The 19,303-nt window shown below is 61.0% G+C and overlaps 1 protein-coding gene across 2 annotated transcripts in view; it reads left to right on the forward strand.

Annotated features, from left to right (window-relative positions):
* The window catches only part of Mdga1 (MAM domain containing glycosylphosphatidylinositol anchor 1), a 38,378-nt gene extending 20,200 nt beyond the window's left edge, over positions 1–18,178 (forward strand). The window contains exons 3-17 of one of the 2 annotated variants that reach the window (XM_048347309.1): positions 703–877; positions 1,779–1,975; positions 2,526–2,658; positions 2,836–3,105; positions 4,675–5,004; positions 8,042–8,338; positions 9,120–9,404; positions 10,794–10,945; positions 11,605–11,782; positions 12,201–12,224; positions 13,347–13,499; positions 13,827–13,961; positions 16,963–17,093; positions 17,338–17,434; positions 17,732–18,178. In XM_048347309.1, the coding sequence (XP_048203266.1) occupies positions 703–877; positions 1,779–1,975; positions 2,526–2,658; positions 2,836–3,105; positions 4,675–5,004; positions 8,042–8,338; positions 9,120–9,404; positions 10,794–10,945; positions 11,605–11,782; positions 12,201–12,224; positions 13,347–13,499; positions 13,827–13,961; positions 16,963–17,093; positions 17,338–17,434; positions 17,732–17,823 (2,649 nt within the window). In that variant the 3' untranslated portion in view covers positions 17,824–18,178. Of the gene's footprint in view, positions 1–702; positions 878–1,778; positions 1,976–2,525; positions 2,659–2,835; positions 3,106–4,674; positions 5,005–8,041; positions 8,339–9,119; positions 9,405–10,793; positions 10,946–11,604; positions 11,783–12,200; positions 12,225–13,346; positions 13,500–13,826; positions 13,962–16,962; positions 17,094–17,325; positions 17,435–17,731 lie in introns of both variants that reach the window. The other variant, XM_048347308.1, reaches the window with a different exon arrangement.
* The last annotated feature ends 1,125 nt before the right edge of the window (positions 18,179–19,303 follow it).

Below are 19,303 nucleotides of genomic sequence, written 5' to 3' on the forward strand. Positions count from 1 at the left end.
CAGGCCCCAAGTTCAAGCCACAGAGCCCGCACCAAAAACAGAAGAAGAGCCCATGTCTACTCTGGTGCCTGCGGGCGGGATACAGGCGCAGCTTGGCGGCTGGGTCTGGCTTAGAGCTCTCAGAGGCTCCCATCGAGGTGTCGGCCGGCGGATCTGCTCCTCCCTGGCCAGGGCAGGGACAGCTGGCACCCTTCAGAGTGTGGCCGAGGCGGAAACGAGCCTGTCGCCGTGTAGTTTGGGAGTGTCATGGTGTCATTCGTGGGTCACACAGACCCTCGAGGCAGCGGGCGGAAATCCCACAGCCATCTTTGAGACTAGCTTCCCATCCCACCTGGGGACGCCGGAGGCCCAGGCCGCTAAGCTAGGGAGTAAAAACCCCGGGTCCCAGGTTTGTGCTCATCAGATCCTGCCAGCACCCCTAGAAAGGAGGGGTGCTAACCCCCATTCCTATGGTGGGGGAAATCAAGGCAGGCAGCCAGTGGCCAGTGCAACCCATGGTCTTTCAGATGGGGAGCACTGTGGCCCTGACTGAGAGTCTCCCTGCCCCGTCCTGCCGTCTGTTTGGGTCAGGCCTGGATCTGCCCCCCCACGTGCTCCCGTGGAGAGACACTGGGGAAGGGGTGCCCCTGCGTGGGGGACTCAGCCCCCCACTTTCCACCTGGCCGCGGGTCTGACCCTGCCGGGCCCTCCCCACCCACCCAGGTGCGGTGGACCAAGACGGCGGGCAGCGCCTCGGACAAGTTCCAGGAGACGTCGGTGTTCAACGAGACGCTACGCATCGAACGCATCGCGCGCACGCAGGGAGGCCGCTACTACTGCAAGGCGGAGAACGGCGTGGGGGTGCCGGCCATCAAGTCCATCCGCGTGGACGTGCAGTGTGAGTCCGGGCCCGGGGTCCTCGAGACTCCGCGGGGGAGGGGAAGAGGGAGGGAGAGCTGGGGTGAGGGTGGAGAGGGGTCTGTGCCGTCGCTCCCCGCCGTGTCTGAATGGGGACACGGGTCCAGGGCTCATCCTGCAGCCCCTCCGGCCCCTCCTTTTGATTTCAGGGCAGTTGTGAGATGCCCTGGCTGTACCTTAGACCTGGGGCTTGAACTCGGGGCCTGGCCGCTGTCCCTGAGCATTTGTGTTCGAAGCCGGTACTCTACCTCTCGGGTTACGGTAGCTAGGATGATAGGCACGTCACCCTGGTAATCCTAGCTCCTCGGGAGGCTGAGGTGTGAGGATCGTGGTGTGAAGTCAGCTTGGGCAGGAACGTCCCTGAGACTCTCTTAGCTCCAGTTAACCAACAAGAAGCTGGCAGTGGTGTGGCTCAAGTGGTAGCCCTGGGCGAGATTGTGAGGGCCTGAGTTCAAGCCCCACTACTGACTCAAGCAAAAAAAAGATGAAACAAAGAAAAGAAAAAGAGAGGGGAAACGTCTTGGTGCGATAGCTGGAAGCCATCCGTCTAGTCCAACTGGCCAGCGGGGACACTGAGGTGGGAGAAGAGACTTCGGCAGGTCACTCTACAGAGTCCCAGCCCAATGGGACGTCCAGTCAGTCTTCTCTTTACTGATTCCTGGTCTGCTGCAATTTCTCGGCACGTGGGAGGGTGTGATTGTAGAGCTAGACACCCCCACACGCCCCCATGGGTGCAGCTCCCAGGGGAGGGGCCCGGGGAGGCCCGGTGTCAGGGAGTCCAGTTCTCGTCGGCCTCTGGCAGCTTGGGGGGCAGGGCGTTGGCTGGAGCCCCTGCCCTGGGGGTCGCCCCATCCTGACTCGGTGGGACTGTGCCCCTGCAGACCTGGACGAGCCCGTGCTGACGGTGCACCAGACGGTGAGCGACGTGCGCGGCAACTTCTACCAGGAGAAGACGGTGTTCCTGCGCTGCACCGTCAACTCCAACCCGCCCGCCCGCTTCATTTGGAAGCGGGGCTCCGACACGCTGTCCCACAGCCAGGACAACGGCGTGGACATCTATGAGCCCCTCTACACGCAGGTCAGGCCCAGCAGCCAGCTTCCCCCCGCTCCCGCACCCCAAGGGGGAGAGCTCCAAACAGAGGGAGGTCAGGAAGCAGAGGGGGAAAGGCCCCTGGGGCAGATGTGTCAGCCCTACGCTGCTCGCTGGCTGTGATAGGGACCCCAGGAGAATCAGAAGTTGGGGGACAGGGAGATGACGCCTCTGCGCCCCACCCCCTGCCATAGTTCTCCCAGGAGCCTCCTTTCCCACGAGGGTCTTCAAGGATGGTTTTCAGAGGCCCCAGCTCCGTGATTGTGTGGGTTTCCTCCATTATCCTGTTTCCCAGAGTGGGGAAACCGAGGCCTAGTCCTGCCCAGCATGTACCAGGGCGGCCTCAGACCCAGAGAGGCCTGTGGAGGCTCTGCTGGGGTACGGAGGGTCCTTGGGGGTGAATTGCGGGTGGAGCTGGGGGTTGGGAAGGTGGGATTTGAACAGGAATTGGCTTTGGCCTGCGGTGTGGGTGGCTGGATTTGGGGTGCGCTGGAGATCCGTGGAGGGGGGGTCTCACTCCGGTGCTGTTACGGCCCAGGGAGAGACCAAGGTCCTGAAGCTGAAGAACCTGCGGCCCCAGGACTACGCCAGCTACACCTGCCAGGTGTCGGTGCGCAACGTGTGTGGCATCCCGGACAAGGCCATCACCTTCCGGCTCACCAACACCACGGGTACGGGCGCTTCCCCACCCGGCCCTGCCCACGGCGGCCAGGTTCCAGCCCGGCGCTCTCCATGCCTCTGCCTGCTCCTGTCTCCGCCCCTCTCAGTCTCCCGCCCCACCCCCGGGCTTGCTGGCCCCCTCATCCGGCCCCCTACACCCCTAAGACACGGCCTCCTTGTGCTCCTAGCGCCGCCGGCCCTGAAGCTGTCCGTGAATGAAACCCTGGTGGTGAACCCCGGGGAGAACGTGACGGTCCAGTGTCTGCTGACGGGCGGCGACCCCCTGCCCCAGCTGCAGTGGTCCCACGGGCCTGGCCCACTGCCCCTGGGTGCCCTGGCGCAGGGCGGCACCCTCAGCATTCCTGCCGTGCAGGCCCGGGACTCGGGCTACTACAACTGCACGGCCACCAACAACGTGGGCAACCCCGCCAAGAAGACCGTCAACCTGCTGGTGCGATGTACGTGGCCGCAGGACGGGGAGGCGGGAGGGTGTGAGGGAGACAGACGGGGTCCCGGCCCTCCAGGGGCCACCTGTGAACAAAGCCAGGCCCCTGGCTACTGCTCCCCCTGTAGAAGAGGAGCGTGACACTCATTTCCATTTCCCCGCAATTCGGCCACCGGGGCGTCAGGAGGCAGAAGGGTGGACGGAGAAAGCTTTGTTTAGCGTTCACATAGCCAAGTGATATCCTCAGCAATGCACACACCCATAGGGATTACTTTGGTTTTGGTTTTTGTCAGTGCCAGTCCTGGGGCTTGAACTCAGGGTCTGGGCACTGTCCTTGAGCCAGCATTTTACCAGTTGAGCCACAACTCTGCTTCTGGCTTGCTTTATTTTTTTTTTTTAGTAGTTTTATTGGAGATAAGAATCTCACAGACTTTCCTACCTGGGCTGGCTTTGAACTGCAATCCCCAGATCTCAGCCTCCTGAGTAGCTAGGATGACAGGCGTGAGCCACCGGCACCTGGCTTTGATTCCTTTTGGTTTTGTTAGACTGGGAAACAGAGGCAGCCAACACGTAGACCCCCATAGGCTTCGAGAGGCATATCCTGGCTTTCCTTCTAGCTACAAGATTAGCCGAATTTAATGGAAAATAACACACAGTGCCACCTACCTTCTATGTAGCTCTTATGAAGCAAAGCATGCCAGGAAATGTAAAGGTCATTACTAAGTGTGAGAAGGGGGTGATTGGACGGACTGACCCCCGCTGAGGCCTCTCCAAGGCAGGGTCTAAAGGCCAGGTAGAAGCAAGTAGAGAAGTACAGTCTTCTCCTGATGGGAAAAATGCCCAACACAGTCCTGGTTTGTGGCTTTTGTGTGCTTCACCAGTGTTCTAATTAGTATGCAACCTAGGGAGAACTCTCTTGGCTTACTTCAGATTTGCTTTTTTGGTGTTTTTTTTTTGTTCGTTTGTTTTTTCGAGACAGTCTTCCTGAGTTATCTAAGCTAGCCTGGAACTCTCAATTCTCCTGTCTTAGACTCTCAAGTGCTGGGATTACAGGTGTGCACCGCCATGCCCATCCTAAAACCTTTAAGACATATCTGAGCAAGCACAGCTGTGTCCAGGCAGAGAACAGGGATGGTCTCTCATGGGGAGAATGTCCTAGACCACCCGCCACCCCCTGCCTAACTTACAGATGGTCGGTTGAGGTGGAGAAGCTGGGCTACAGACTCCTCATTTTTTGTTTGCGGGGTGTGTGTGTGTGTGTGTGTGTGTGTGTGTGTGTATGTGCACATGCCAGTTTTGAGGCTTGATCTCAGGGCCTGGGCACTGTCCCTGAGCCTCTTTGGGCTCAAGGCTAGCGCTCTACCACTTGAGCCACAGTTTCACCTCCGGCTTTTTTTTTGGGGTGGGGGGGAGGTTAATTGGAACTAAGAGTCTCAAGGCTGTTCCTTCCCAGGTTGGCTTTGAACTGAGATCCTTAGATCTCAGCCTCCTGAGTGGCTGGGATTGCCGGCAGGAGCCACCTGTGCGGGGCTAGGACTCCTTGCCGGGTGCCAACCCCTTCCCCGCCCCAATCCCCGTGTAGCCATGAAGAACGCCACGTTCCAGATCACCCCCGACGTGATCAAAGAGAGCGAGAACATCCAGCTGGGCCAGGACCTGAAGCTGTCGTGCCACGTGGACGCCGTCCCCCAGGAGAAAGTCACCTACCAGTGGTTCAAGAACGGCAAGCCAGCGCGCATGTCCAAGCGGCTGCTGGTGACCCGCAATGACCCCGAGCTGCCCGCCGTCACCAGCAGCCTGGAGCTCATCGACCTGCACTTCAGCGACTATGGCACCTACCTGTGCGTGGCTTCCTTCCCCGGCTCCCCCGTGCCCGACCTCAGCGTCGAGGTCAACATCTCCTCAGAGACAGGTGAGCGGCTGGGTGCGGACAGGCGGTGGAGCTGGGGAGGGCCGGGGCGGGGTGGGGGGGGGCGGGTGGAGGAGCAGCTTGCTCCTCTGCACACACGTGTTAACTCTGTGATGGAGTACTGGGAAAAAGCAAACGGACCAACCCATCGTGGCAAACTTAGGATCTGTGAGACTCTAGAAGGAATTTCCTGAGATAGAGTGGTCTGACGTCTGAGAGAGGGGGCAGGGTTTTGGCTAGCAAAGGAGAGCGAGGGATGGGCATGTGCAAAGGCACTGAGGTAGGAAAGCACACCGGCCCCTGGAGGAGAGAAGGGGGGACAGTGGCTGGGAGGATTGCAATGAGGTGGGCTGAGAGAGGTGCTTGGGGTCAGGCTACCCGCAGCCTCTTTGTCTGGGTTAGTTAGCCAAGGTGGATCCGGGAGCGTCTCGGTGACTTTGTTCGGCCCTCACTGCTTCTCCCCATCCTGAGGGGGTGGGGGTTAGGACTCCCAACACAGGAGGGGTGGGGTTGCGCTCAGTCCTGGTGATGGTGATGCTAATAGCGGGGATGATGGTGATGATGATGGTGGTGGCGGTGGCGGTGGCGGCGATGAGAATAACAATGAGAAGAGGAAGGAAGAACATGAGGATGAAAGGACCATGGCTAACATTTGCTGAGTATTTGCTGCGGATCCTGATGATTTGAATATAGTTCCCTTTCCCTTTGGTGATGCCCTTTGAGGTGGTCCTTTACGCTCTCAATTTTACAGATGATGAAATGGGTTCAGAAAGCACCAGACACTTAGCCGAGGAAGTAACACAACGTGGAGGGGAGGGGGGTCTGTGGGGCAGAGTCGCAAGAACCCCGCCTTTCTCACCCCAGACCTTGCCCTGAGGCGTAGGCTTTGGCCCTTCCATTCTGGGGCCTGGGCTTCATTGTCTGTGACGTGAGACCAGGGGGCCTCAGTGGCACCCCGACTCTGGACAAAGAGCCACCCAGTGACACTACAGAGTGCAGGAGAAGCTTCTGGAAGGATCTGGGCCTTGTGAGTGCATGGGGGTGGGGTGGGGGAGGCGCCCACAGATGGCACAGATTCATGGGGCACATGGCCCTGTGGCCAAGCCTGGAGGAGTTGCTGAGGATCCAGCCGGAGAGCCACGGCCCCTCCCTCAGTGCTCCCGTGGGCGGGGGGGGGGGGTAATGGGACTTGCCAGGGGAGGACAATCCAGGGGAGGATACATAGGCAGGAAGAATGGGGGGGTCCCCCTCAGCTTTAAATTGAATCCAGAAGCTGGGGTGCCGGAGGGCCTTGTTTGCAGAGCTCAGCTATCTGGTCCGACAGCCAGCCGAGGGCACAGGAGCCTGGGGGAGACCGGCCGCTCTTTAGCCTGGAAAGTTGGGGTGTTTGAGATAGCGATGGGCCCAGGGCTGTTTCTGCGTTTGGCTCAGAGGTCTGATGCCTAGGGTGGGGAAGCGTCCTAAAAGCCCCTGGAAATGCTTTGAACCTTAAAAAAAAAAAAAAAAGAAAGAAAATGAGTGAACTCATTCCAAAAGAACAGAGGAATCTGAGACATTAAAGCCAATACATGTATTAATGTTTATAGGTTATGAATTATGCCAACTAGGTAGCTGGACCGTAGCTGCCTTGTAGAATTATTTACAAAGTAGAACATCCTGTGTCATGTGAACTATTTAATACTTAACGGTAAGCCGCTCGAGTGCATTTTAATTTGAGGAGCGAGGGGCTGGGATCCAGAAAGGTCTTCAGAAACCCCTCCATGCGGGCAGTGCGCTGCGCCCGATGAGGTTCAGCAGTGACTCACAGAAGAACTGGGATGAACGGTAGCTTAGGGGCTGCAGCTGTGGCTCGGTGGTAGCGCGCATGCCCAGATGGTGGGAGGCCTTGGCTTGTATCCTCTGTGCTCCATAAGGAAGGAAGAAGGTGAGGTGGGATGGGTGGGCAGGGGGAAGGTGGGGTGGGCGGGGCTAAGCTAGCCAGATGTGTTTCACCTGCCCCTCTGGGTTTGGGTACTGGCTCTGCTCCAGGTCCTAGACTCAACCCAGCTTCTGTTCCATTCGGAGCAGGCGCCCCCTGGGCCTGCACGAGGTTTCGGCTGCAGCCGGTGACCCACATTCTGGCCTGCGGGAAGGAGCGGGGACACAGCCTGCCTTGTTTTGCATTGTTGTTGTTTGGTTTGATTTTGTTTCTTTGGACTGACACTCTGGGAGGGGGGCTTGAACTCAGGGTGTGGATGCTGTCCCTTAGCTTCTTCACTCAAGGTTAGAGCTCTACCCACTTCACAGCTCTGCTTGTGGGAGCTCCACTTTTTGGTAGTTCATTGGAGATAAGCGTCTCATGGACTTTCCAGGCTGGCTCTGAGTTGTGATTCTTGTAGTTCAGCCTCCTGAATAGCTAGGATAGATTACATACATGAGCCACAGGTGCCTGACTGTGTGTGTGTGTGTTTGTGTGTGTGTGTGTGTGTGTGTGTGTGTGTAAATGGAGATAAGAATCACTTTTCTGGCTGGGCTGGCTTCAAACCATGATCCTCAGATCTCTGCCTCCAGAGTAGCTAGGATTACAGGCATGATCCACAGGGCCTGGCCAGCCCCTTGTTTTCCTCTCCTGCCCTACCCGTCTGGGAGATGGAGTCTACACTCTGCCAAACACACCAAGCATCCTCTTGCTTTGGAAAGGGCAAGGATGGGGAGGTAGACCAGTTCTCTGTGATGAGTAAGACTCCAGGCAAGGAATGATGAAGGCTTTTACTGGCCCAGGTCCAGGGGGTCAGGGAGAGGGAGCTGGAAGAGGAGGGCTTGGTAGTGGTGGGAAGGCCTGGGCTGAGGCTCACTTCCGGGCCCTTAGTGAGTTGGGGTGGACACCCGGAAGGCTGAGAGGCCTTGGGAAGGTCAGCTGTGCTTGGCCATTTCCAGGGAGAGAAGCTTGCAGCTGGAGGGGGGCAGGCAGGAGTCCAGAGCAGGGGTTGGGGGGCTCTGATGCCCCTGCTGACCTCATCCTCCCTCCCTCCCTCCCTCCCTCCCTCCCTCCCTCCCTCAGTCCCACCCACCATCAGTGTGCCCAAGGGCCGGGCGGTGGTGACGGTGCGCGAGGGCTCGCCCGCGGAGCTGCAGTGCGAGGTACGGGGCAAGCCTCGGCCTCCCGTGCTCTGGTCCCGCGTGGACAAGGAGGCCACCCTGCTGCCCTCGGGACTGCCCCTGGAGGAGACTCTGGATGGGAAACTGAGGCTGGAGCGCGTGAGCCGCGACATGAGCGGGACCTACCGCTGCCAGACCGCCCGCTACAATGGCTTCAACGTGCGAGCTCGCGAGGCCCAGGTGCAGCTGAACGTGCAATGTGAGTCCCCAGCCCCCCCACTATCTATCCCTGCCCCCCACACCAACCCGTCCCTCCCAGGCCCTGCACCCTCCTCCCCCCACACCACAGGGCTCTAAGACACAGGCTCCGCCCTTGTGTCCACTTCCACCGGGAAGCGTCCTGCCTTGGGCATAGCTGGAAAGAAGGCCCCCCCAGGAGGGAAGGGCCCCCCAAGGAGGGAAGGCCCCCCCAGGAGGGAAGGGCCCCCCCAGGAGGGAAGGGCTCCCCCTAGGAGGGAAGGGCTCCCCCTAGGAGGGAAGGCCCCCCAGGAGGGAAGGGCCCCCAGGAGGGAAGGGCCCCCAGGAGGAAATGGCCCCCCAGGAGGGAAGGCCCCCCAGGAGGGAAGGGCCCCCAGGAGGGAAGGGCCCCCCAGGAGGGAAGGGCCCCCCAAGGAGGGAAGGCCCCCCAGGAGGGAATGGCCCCCAGGAGGGAAGGGCCCCCCAGTAGGGAAGGGCTCTCCCTAGGAGGGAATGGCCCCTCAGGAAGAAATGGCCCCCCAGGAGGGAAGGGGCCCTGCAGGAGGGAAGGGCCCCCCAGTAGGGAAGGGTTCTCCCTAGGAGGGAATGGCCCCTCAGGAGGAAATGGCCCCCCAGGAGGGAAGGGCCCCGCAGGAGGGAAGGGCCCCCAGGAGGGAAGGGCCCCCCCAGGAGGGACTGCCCCCCCCCAGGAGGGAAGGGCTCCAAGCTCCACTCCTGGTCCCTGGAACAGGACTGGGGACCCGGCCCCCCTCGCTGACCCCGCCCCTGCCCCCCTCCCCCAGTCCCCGCCGAGGTGGAGCCCAGCTCCCAGGACGTGCGCCAGGCGCTGGGCCGGCCCGTGCTCCTGCGCTGCTCGCTCCTGCGGGGCAACCCGCAGCGCATCGCCTCCGCCACCTGGCGCTTCAAAGGACAGCTGCTGCCGTCCCCGCCGGTCGTCCCCGCCGCCACCGAGGCCTCGGACCACGCCGAGCTGCGCCTCGACGCCCTCACCCGCGACAGCAGCGGCAGCTACGAGTGCAGCGTCTCCAACGACGTGGGCTCCGCCACCTGCCTCTTCCAGGTCTCTGGTGAGCATTGTGTCGGCCCCGCCCCGCCTGCCCACCCCTGCCCACCTGCGGCCAACCTCTGCCGGCTCCAGACCGGGGCCTCCACCTTTCCAAGACCCCACCCTGCCGCCCAGATCCAGACCTGGACGTGGATGCCTTTCCCTCCCTAGGCAATCAGATGCCTGCCCCGGGCCCCGCCCACCACAGCTCAATGCCCCTCCCGGGCCTTTAAGACAGCCACGCCCCTACCCTCCCTAGGCCACGCCCACTAGAAGTCAGTGCCTTTCCAGGGCCTCTAACAGCCACGCCCCTACCCGCCCTAGGCCACACCCACTGTAAGTCAGTCCCTTTCCAGGGCCTCTAGCAGCCACGCCCCTACCCACCCTAAGCCACGCCCACTGTAGGTCAGTCCCTTTCTGGGGCCTCTAGCAGCCAGAGCCCCTTCAAACCCAGCCTTTAATGGCTCATCAACCTTGTGTCGGCCCCGCCCACCTAAAGCATAGGCCCCACCCCCTGTAGTCCTGACCAATCCCTGCAGCCGCGCTTCTGGCCCTCCAGCCTCCCCTCCGCTCAGCCTAGGCACTGCCAGATCTCAGCCTGTTTCCGTCCTTGGTCCCAGAGGCTGCTGATTGGGAAAGGAACTTAAGGGATGGCGCTGTAGCTTAGAGGGGGAGAGACGACCTTCACCAGCATCTCTAGAACAGTGAGGAGTTGGGCCCTCCAGAAATCCCTCCCAGCCTCACAGTCACCTCAGGTCTGGCAGGGCTGACCTGGGTTGCAGATGCCACCGGTCAGAAGGCCTAGAGGAACATAGGCAGGGCTCCCTGGATGGCCCTCTGGGGAGAGCCCCCTGCCTTTCCCCCCAGTCTCCTACACGTGGCTTTCTAAACAGCCCCTCGTTTTCTGGGTGTCCCTTCAACTCTTGTTCTAAGCCTTCCATGCATGAGCAGTGGGGAGGGGGGGGTGTCTAGGACCTCAGGTCACTGGCCATCTGCCCCGCCCCTCCTACCCTCAGCCCTGCCAGCCAGAGGCCCCTGTGACATTTCCCACCTCCTCTCCTTCTCCCCTGTTCTCCCACACTTTCCCTGTCTCCCACCTTTTGTGCCTCTGTCCATTTTCTCCCTCCTCTTTCCCAACCCTCTTTCTGCATTTTTTCCTTCCCTATGCCCCCCCCATTTATCTTCCCTGTCTTTCTCTCTGTCCTCACCAACACCCCCTCTTGGAATTTGTAACCTCCCTTTCCATCTCCACCTTCTCTTCTACCCCCCCTCCCAACTTGCCCTCTCCTCACCAAATCCCCTTTCTCTTTATAACCCTCTGTTCCGTGTCTACCGCTCCCCTGCCTCCCTCTCTGTTTCTCCCACCCCCCCCACCCTCCACGGCCCCGTGCCCCCCTCCCCACCCTCTCAGCCAAAGCCTACAGCCCGGAGTTTTACTTCGACACTCCCAACCCCACCCGCAGCCACAAGCTGTCCAAGAACTACTCGTACGTGCTGCAGTGGACGCAGAGGGAGCCTGACGCTGTGGACCCCATCCTCAACTACAGACTCAGTGTCCGCCAGGTGGGCGGGGCGGGGGGGGCGCAGGGCAGTGGGGAGCGGTGTGGCTGGTCCTGGAAATGCTCCTGAAAGGGAGAGGGGAGCAGGTTGGAGCCCAACTGGGGCTCAGACACCTTGATCTTCTCTGAGACAGGTCTTCAGAGGCAGAGGACGTTCTGGAAGTCTCAGTGGGGACTGGGAGCCTCAAGCCACATGGCCCCTGCAGACCAGTCTCTGGGGACAGACCTGAGACAGCTGTGCCGGGGTGCCAGCACTGCTCAGAGAATACCGATGGCACCCTTGGGTCAAGAATGCGGGGCTGGGGCCTCCCCAGTACACAGGCCAGAGCTCTTGTGTGAGCAGGCCAAGAGTCACACACGGTGAGGCAGGGACGAGAGAGGCTCTGCTTCACCCTCAGAAGATGGGTCCTCAGAGTATTAGCGAGTTCACCAGAGCAAAGCATTTAGGCCAGTGGCCCACACATACGCTCGTTGTTCCATAACCGTTGCAGTCACTGTTTTTATTGAGATAGCCCCTGGACCACCTCACGGATGAGGAACCCGAGGGCCTGATGTTCAAGGCGAAGGCCTTTGCTTTTTCTGCTCGCCTCCAAGTCTCACCAGGGTTGGTTCTCGGGGCAGGGTATGACCTGCCCGGCATCTGGGCATTCTCTGTGTCTGCAGCTGAACCAGCACAGTGCCATGGTGAAGGCCATTCCTGTCCGGCGTGTGGAGAAGGGGCAGCTGCTGGAGTTCGTCCTCACGGATCTCCGAGTACCGCACAGCTATGAGGTCCGCCTCACTCCCTACACCACCTTCGGGGCTGGCGACACGGCGTCCCGCACCATCCATTATACAGAGCGTAGGTGGCGGTGCTGGGGTGCAGCTGCTGGTAGGGATGGTGATAGTAGTGGTGGTGGTGGTGGTGGTGATGGTGGTGGTGATGGTGGTGGTGATGATGGTGATGGTGGTGGTGGTGGTGATGGTGGTAATAGTGGTGATGGTGGTGATGGTGGTGGTGATGGTGTGGTGATGGTGGTGGTGATGGTGTGGTGGTGGTGATGGTAGTGGTGGTGGTGCTGGTGTGGTGGTCATCAGGACAGGAGGAGAAGGGGAGGGGAGGTACAGGAGGACCCACCTCACCGTAACCTCTCCCCTGCACTGCTCCTGAACTTGGGGTCCCCACCGTATACTCTCTTACATTGTCCCAGTAGAAATCTGGGAGCCCTTCGTACGGCCGTCACTTTGCTTCTGACTTGGTTTCCTTGCTTGCTTTCCAGCCATCAACTCTCCGAGCCTGTCGGGTAAGACCCCTGTGCCCCTCGCTTTCCTTTTCCTGGAAGGACACAGGCTCTCCTTGCGGGAGGAAGGGACCTCGAGAGATACCTAGAGAGGAAGTGACTGGTCCCTGTGTCCCCACAGAGAGGGGCCAGGGGACCCGCCCCATCGCAGGGGAGGAACAAGGATCTTTGCATCCGGGATTTACTCTGGGGTGTGAGGTAGGGGGTGGGGGTGGGCAGTACGGATGAGTCCACACCCCTCCCCCCCACCCCCCACCCCCGGGGTAAGGGGCAAGGATCCAATGCCTGACTGTAATCCCAGCTACTCAGGAGGCCAAAATGTGAGGACGGCAGTTCAAAGCCAGCCCAGGAAAGGAAAGTTCATGAGACTCCTATCTCTAGCTACCAAAAAACAAAAACAAAACAAACAACAACAACAACAACAACAAAAAAACCCTGAAAGTAGCTCAAGTCATAGATTAACAGCTTCCGGTGGAAAAGCTGAGGGACAGCACCCAGGCCCTGAGTTCAGCTCCAGTACCAGCACAAAAGAAGAAAGAAAGAAAAAATCAAGATCTCTAAGACCTAGAGAGCAACAGTTGTTTATTTCCCCTGGCTTCTAGCAGAAACTTCCCAGCACCCACCACGAGCGTAGCGTAGGTGCAGAGCACGGCAGAGATCTGTCACCTGTGGCTGTCGTCAGCCGGGCTCCAGTGTGTGCCTGTCACCTTACAGGTGTTGCGGCTGTCTCTCATAACACCAGCCCGCATGACTATTTCGGAACTGTGGTAGTAACTAGGCCTGACACGGGACCTCGTGACTTCATCAGAGACTGAAGAAGCCCAGTTATTAGATAACAGATCCTAAGAATATTTTGACGGCTATAATTCATCGCCATGGATTCCCTTTGAAGTCCCGCGCACTTCATGAGGCGTGTCTAAAATCATCATTCCCCACTGGGTCAGGAGAGGCCAGGGCGTCAGCCAGCCCTGCCCCGGGTCCCAGCCCTGACAACCTGGGCTCGTGGCTTCCATACCCGAGGGAGGGGGGGCTGCGTCGAGAGGGTGGTAAGGAATGGCAAGGCTGGACTCTTGGGGTCAGGCGGGCCCTGTTTACGTCACCCTGCCCCTGTCCCCCTCCGTGCAGATAACACCTGCCACTTTGAGGACGAGAAGATCTGTGGCTACACCCAGGACTTGACAGACAACTTTGACTGGACGCGGCAGAACGCCCTCACCCAGAACCCAAAGCGGTCCCCCAACACTGGTCCCCCCACTGACATCAGTGGGACCCCGGAGGGTGAGGACACGGCCTGCTGCTAGGAATAGGGGGGTTGCTTCTGTGTGTGTGGGGGGGGGAGCTAACCTGGGTCCATGGAACCCCTGTCTGAGGATGGAGGGAAACGTGGCCTGTCCTAGTGGCTCCAGGCTAAGGAGGACGGGGCCTGTCTGCGGGAGCCCCAGTCTGAGAGGGAGCCCCCAGTTGGTTCTGACTGACCAGGGCCTGGGGGTGCCCTGGGAGCTGGGGAGCTGGAGCAAGGTCCCTGGAGGGCTCCTCCTCCCCTGACCCCCAAGACGGGCAGGGGGGTGGGGGGGAGTCTTGGCGCAGCTTCCCCCTCCCCCCCAGGCTACTACATGTTCATTGAGACGTCCCGGCCCCGGGAGCTGGGGGACCGCGCCCGGCTGGTGAGCCCCCTCTACAACGCCAGCGCCAAGTTCTACTGCGTCTCTTTCTTCTACCACATGTACGGGAAGCACATCGGTGAGTGGGGGTGAGGGGGTGGGCGCCCACCACCCCCCCATCCGAGGCTGAGAGTCCCGTTGGTGGCGGCATAGCTAAACCACAGGACGGGGGGGGGGGGGGCATGAGCCGCAGACTGGCCAGGGGAGGAATGGAGAGGCAGCTGAGGTTTGGGATGAGCAAGGCTCCCTGAGTGTGCAAATAAAGAGGCCCCCCCCCCCGCAGGAAGGGGATGGGAAAACTCGCGAGAACTCAGCATGTGTGGCTGCAGGGAGCCCGTTAGGTTCTAGGCTGTATCCATCACAACCCAGAGAGGTTGAGTATTTGCCCAAGAGCACGCAGCACAGCATTCCAGGTCTGCCTGCCTCCCGGGAGGCCCCCCTTCCCCCCCAGTGCGGCTGCCGGGTGGGGGTGAGGTCTGGGACCGGCTCCGCCGCACCGCCACCGCCACGCTTGAGCTGGCACTCCAGCCCCGAGCGCGGTGTGGTGCAGGTGGTGAGTGTGGCAGGGGCGGAGGGGACAGCCGAGCGTGTCAGGAGCTTGTGACCGACGGGGGCCGCTGGGAGCAGGGAGACCTGGAGGTGAAGGCTGGAGGCCGCACTGCTGGAAAAGCTGATGCCTTTCAAAAGGGTGTCCTAATTTAAACAAACGAAACACCCCCTTCCCAGACCTGCCACCCAGAGCACACACAGCCTAGGTTTAGGGGCACTCTCCGCTCCTTCCCTCCCCTTGTCTCCCCTCCCCTCCCCTCTTCCTGTCTCCCTGTCTCCTCTCCCTCCATCCATCCCTCCTCCTTCCCTGCCCTCCCCTCTCCCCTCCCCTGCCTCCCCTTGCCTTCTTTTTTCTTTTTGGTCTGAGACCAGAACTTGAACTCAGTACCCGACACTTGCTTTCTCACACTGTCTGGCGCTCCACCGCCTGAGCCTCCAACCCCTCTCCTTACCTTTATTAGCGAGAGCCGGTAGGCGTTTGGTCTCCATCTTCCCTCTCAGAGATGTGGGAAACTGAGGAAACACCTTTGGCCCCCCTCTCCCCGCTTAGGGCAGAACAGCGAGCGGGTGGGCTTAAGGGATGAGTTCGCAGGGTGTTCAAGTCCGGGAAGGCTTCCCAGAGGAGGTTGGCTCTCAGCACGGCTTTGATGAGCGAGGAGGACGTGACCAGGAGATCATGGTGGGGGTGTGGAGATCATGGTGTGGGAATGAGGTCATCCCAAGCCAAGGGAAACCTGGTTGGTTCTGGGGCGAGGGGGGAGGTTGGGAGCAGTGTAGAGCGAGCCGGGCTCACTCTTAGGGGAAGCTGAGCGTCTTCGGGGTCTGGCTGATGCCTGTCAGGGGGAAGTCCCCGAGCAGAGAGAACCTGTCAGGTGCAGGAAAGGGGCTGAAAATCAGGGTGTGTGTGTGTGTGTGTGTGTGTGTGTGTGTGTGTGTGTGTGAAGGGGCTGAAAAATCGTGTGTGTGTGTGTATACTCAGGCTTGAAATCGGCCTGAGCATGGTCCCTTAGTTTTTCACACACAGCTGGTGCTCTACCACTTGAGCCACAGCTCCACTTTCAGCTTTTTTTTTTTTTTTGCGGTTAATTGGAGATTGAAGTCAAGGACTTCTGCCTCGGCTGGCTTTGAACTGTGATCTCAGATGTCGGCTTCCTGAGTAGCTAGATTACAGCTGTGAGCCAGCCACCACACCTTGGCTAGATTCCCCCGTCGTGGGGCTTGAACTCATGTCCTATGCACTGTCCTTGAGCTCTGTTTTCACTCAAGGCTAGCCCTCTACCACGTTTAGTCACAGCTCCACTTCTGGTTTTCTGTAATTCACTGGAAGTAAGAGTCTCTCGGCCTTTCCTGCCTGGGCTGGCTTCCAGCTGCGATCCTCAGATCTCGGCCTCCTGAGTAGCTAGGATGACAGGCGTGAGCCACTGGGGCTGGGCTTCTCCTTGAGCACCCTGGTGGCTGGGGCAGTTGGCGGGCAAGGGAATTGACACTGGACCCCAGGGAGAGGAGGACAGGGACAAGAGCTCCAAGCTGGGAGGAGAGAAGGCTCCCTTTGGGATTCATGAGGACCTCAGAGACCCCGGGTCTGGGGCGCTCCGGCTTTGGTCTGGGCATAGCCCTCTACAGGCTGTGTTGTGCTGGTGAGGTGCCCCACGTGGCCCGGCTGGGAAGAGGCTGTCTCTTGGGCGGGGTGGTGGGGGGGGGGGCGGGGGGGAGCTTCCTTTTGTCTTCTCCCACCGTGCCTGGCAGCTCTGGGCACCAGCTGTCCCTAGACCTTGGGTCTCGCTGGCTCTCATTGGTCCTGGCCAATTCCTTTCATCCGGCGCAGGTAACATTTGGTGGCTCTGCCCCGCTGGGGAGGGGCCTGTATCTCTGTATCGCGTGTCACAGATGGCGCAGCATTGTCTGTGGGCAGTGCCATAGAAATGCCAGCCACCAGGCGCCACCTAAGATTGATTTCCTTTCCCTCGGAGCCAGGTCTTTCTCTGGTGCCACCAGGGAGCTTGAGGCGAGCTGGAAGCGGCAGGGAGAGGCGTTGGCTCTGTCAGGGCGCTCTTAGCCAAGCCGGGAGCCCTCCACGTTGAGCCCCCGAATTCCAGATCCTGGGGGGCTACAGCAGATGGGCTCAGCACCCCCGGCCTCATGTCGCTACCCCCCCCTCCTCTCTCTCATTATTTTACCACAGCCATATAGCCTGTGTACTAATTAGTATCTTTCCTTGAAGTTGATTATCGCTCTCTCACCACCCTCCCCCCCCTTACTCAGTGTGTGGGGGTGCGGCTGCGTGTTTTAAGATACCCCGGGGACAGCTCCCCGACACCCCACGCTGCGGGGCGGGTGTTGGAGGGTCAGATTCCGTCATTAGCAGGGCGTGAGCCACCGCCCTCTTTCCCACGTTGGGGACCCACGAGGTGGCAGGGGGGGTGAAGGGGTCTTGAGGGTGAGGAGGAAGTTCCGGGCTGGAGGGGGGACGGAGGGGGGGAGGCCTGGCCAGTTCTCAGCCCCCCCCCTCCCCGCGCCTCGCACCGACACAGGCTCCCTCAACCTCCTGGTGCGCTCGCGGAATAAAGGGGCGCTGGACATGCACGCCTGGTCCCTCAGTGGCAACAAGGGCAACGTGTGGCAGCAGGCCCACGTCCCCATCAACCCCAGCGGGCCCTTCCAGGTGAGTCCTCCGCCCCCTCCCCACCCCCCGGGCCGCCTGGCTGGGAGCCCTGGCCCGGGTACAGCCCCTGTGGGGTCCCTGGGGGGCTGGGGAGGAAAGCAGGGGCTGGAGGGGGGGAGGGGGGAGGGTGTGGTGGGCTTCCCGGTGGGTTGAGAGGAAGGGGTGGGAGGACCACCGGTGCGTAGCTGAATCTCCCCAACGCCCGCCCCCTGCTCTCTCCGCCCCACCCCAGATTATTTTCGAGGGGGTTCGAGGCTCGGGCTACCTGGGGGACATTGCCATTGATGACGTCACTCTGAAGAAGGGAGAATGTCCTCGGAAGCCCATGGACCCCAATAAAGGTGCCAGGTGGAGAAGGGGGTGGGGCGCCGTGTCTGGGGCTGTGGGGGGGGCCTTGTCTATCAGGGGAGGGGGTGGGCATGGAAATGGGGTTCAGGATAAGGAAACTGAGGCTGCATGGTTGGGGGGGTGGGGGGGTCAGGTAAACCTCTGTGTGTCTTAGCGGGCTGGAGCCTGGCAGGCTAGGTGAACCCTCACACACACCCCCGCGCCACCCCACGTCGCTGTGCACTGAACCCCGGACCCTCCAGCCTCCCCCTCCCCAGCCGACCCCCCCCTGCCTCTGCTCTGTCTTGCAGTGGTAGTGATGCCCGGCAGCGCCGCACCCCGCCAGCCCAGCTCGCGGTTCTGGGGGCCCCTGGCCATCTTCGTCTTGGCGCTGCAGAGATGATGAGAGCTGCCTGGCCCCCCCACCCCACCCCGCCCCCGGCACACCAAAGTGTCCACATCTTACCAAAGACTGACCTCTTGCCAGCCGGGGTGCCCAGGGCAGGGCAGGGCCGCCCGCCCAGGAGCAGGGGCTCTGCACTGGCCGCGAGGACGTGAGGACCAGCCGAGGACAGAGACGAGGCCCCCGCCCAGGCCTTGGAGACGGTTGTTCAACACACGCACACACTCACCACACAGAGAATCTATTAAAGCACAAGTTTCTATCTGCCCTGCCAGCACCTTCTTTACTGCGGAGACAGGGGACTTGTCCGGCCGGCGTCCGTCACCCCAGGGGCCTCCGCGTGACGTGGGCCGTGTCCCCACCCTTCCCTGGCCTCCTAGCTCAAGCCGGACGCACGCCAGCCCCACGACTTGGCCAGAAGGGAGCCGGAAGTGGGCGGACACAGTGAGGAGCCCCTTCTTCCCTTCTCAGCCAGACTCTGGGACTCCGGGGACTGGGACGGAGCTCTGTGACTGTCCCCCCCCATCCGGAGGGGACAACAAGAAAGGGGCACCTGCTGCACTTGACTGGTCCAGAATGGGGGGGATGAGGAGGGGGCGCCCCAGGTCCACCCACCCTGGGTCATGTTCCCTCCTCACTGTGCCCCCCTTGGAGGGGACTGAACGTGAGATCTTGGGCCTGGACACCTGGAGCTCCTGACCCCCACCCCCACCCCCGCGCCAGCTGCTGGGTTCCCAAGGCCACAGCGCCCCCCCCCCCAATCCTAACACCCACCTCTGGCCCCAGCTGAGATTCAGAGGCCCGGGGAGGGAGAGGGGAGGCTTCACTTTGAGAGCGGCAGCGGCTCTGGTGGGACGTTGAGTTGGGGAGCAGAGTGGGGCCTTTCTTTTCCATGTTTGGCCTGACAGGGTACCGTGGACAGTGTGGGTGGGGAGGGCAGGGCACGCTGTGGGGCGGGCTGTCCCGCCTCCCCCAGGCCCCGGCGGAGCTGGGGGAAGGATGGGGGTGGTTGCCAGCCTCCTCTTTGCTCCCCGAGAGCTGGGCAGGGGCTCCCTGGCCTTCGGGCCTGGATGGGAGTCTGAGGTGGACAGGACGGACTCCCCACCTCTCCCCAGCACCCCCTTCCCAGCCCCCACCCGGCCTGTGGAAGAGAGGAGCCCCAGCCCCTCCCAGGGTGAGTCTGGTGTGTGTGTGTGTGTGCACACGTGTGTAAGTGGTGTGGGTGTGTATGTGGGAGCAGGCTGTGTGTGAGAATAGGAGTGTGTGATGACGCGGAGTTGTGTGAGGCTGGGCTTGTACCCCCATCTCGATGGGGGGTGTGGTGTGTCTGTATGCACTTCCGTCCTCTCCAGTGGCGTCTGTATTTGTGGGGTGCTGGCCAAGCAGACCCCGTCCTACCCCAGTCTAGCCTCCAGCTGCCCGCCTGAGCCCAACACCCCCCCCCTCCACTCCCTACGGACCCCACGGAAGGCAGAGCTCC

This window comes from Perognathus longimembris, chromosome 6, assembly GCF_023159225.1.
Source record: "Perognathus longimembris pacificus isolate PPM17 chromosome 6, ASM2315922v1, whole genome shotgun sequence".
Taxonomy (NCBI): domain Eukaryota; kingdom Metazoa; phylum Chordata; class Mammalia; order Rodentia; family Heteromyidae; genus Perognathus; species Perognathus longimembris.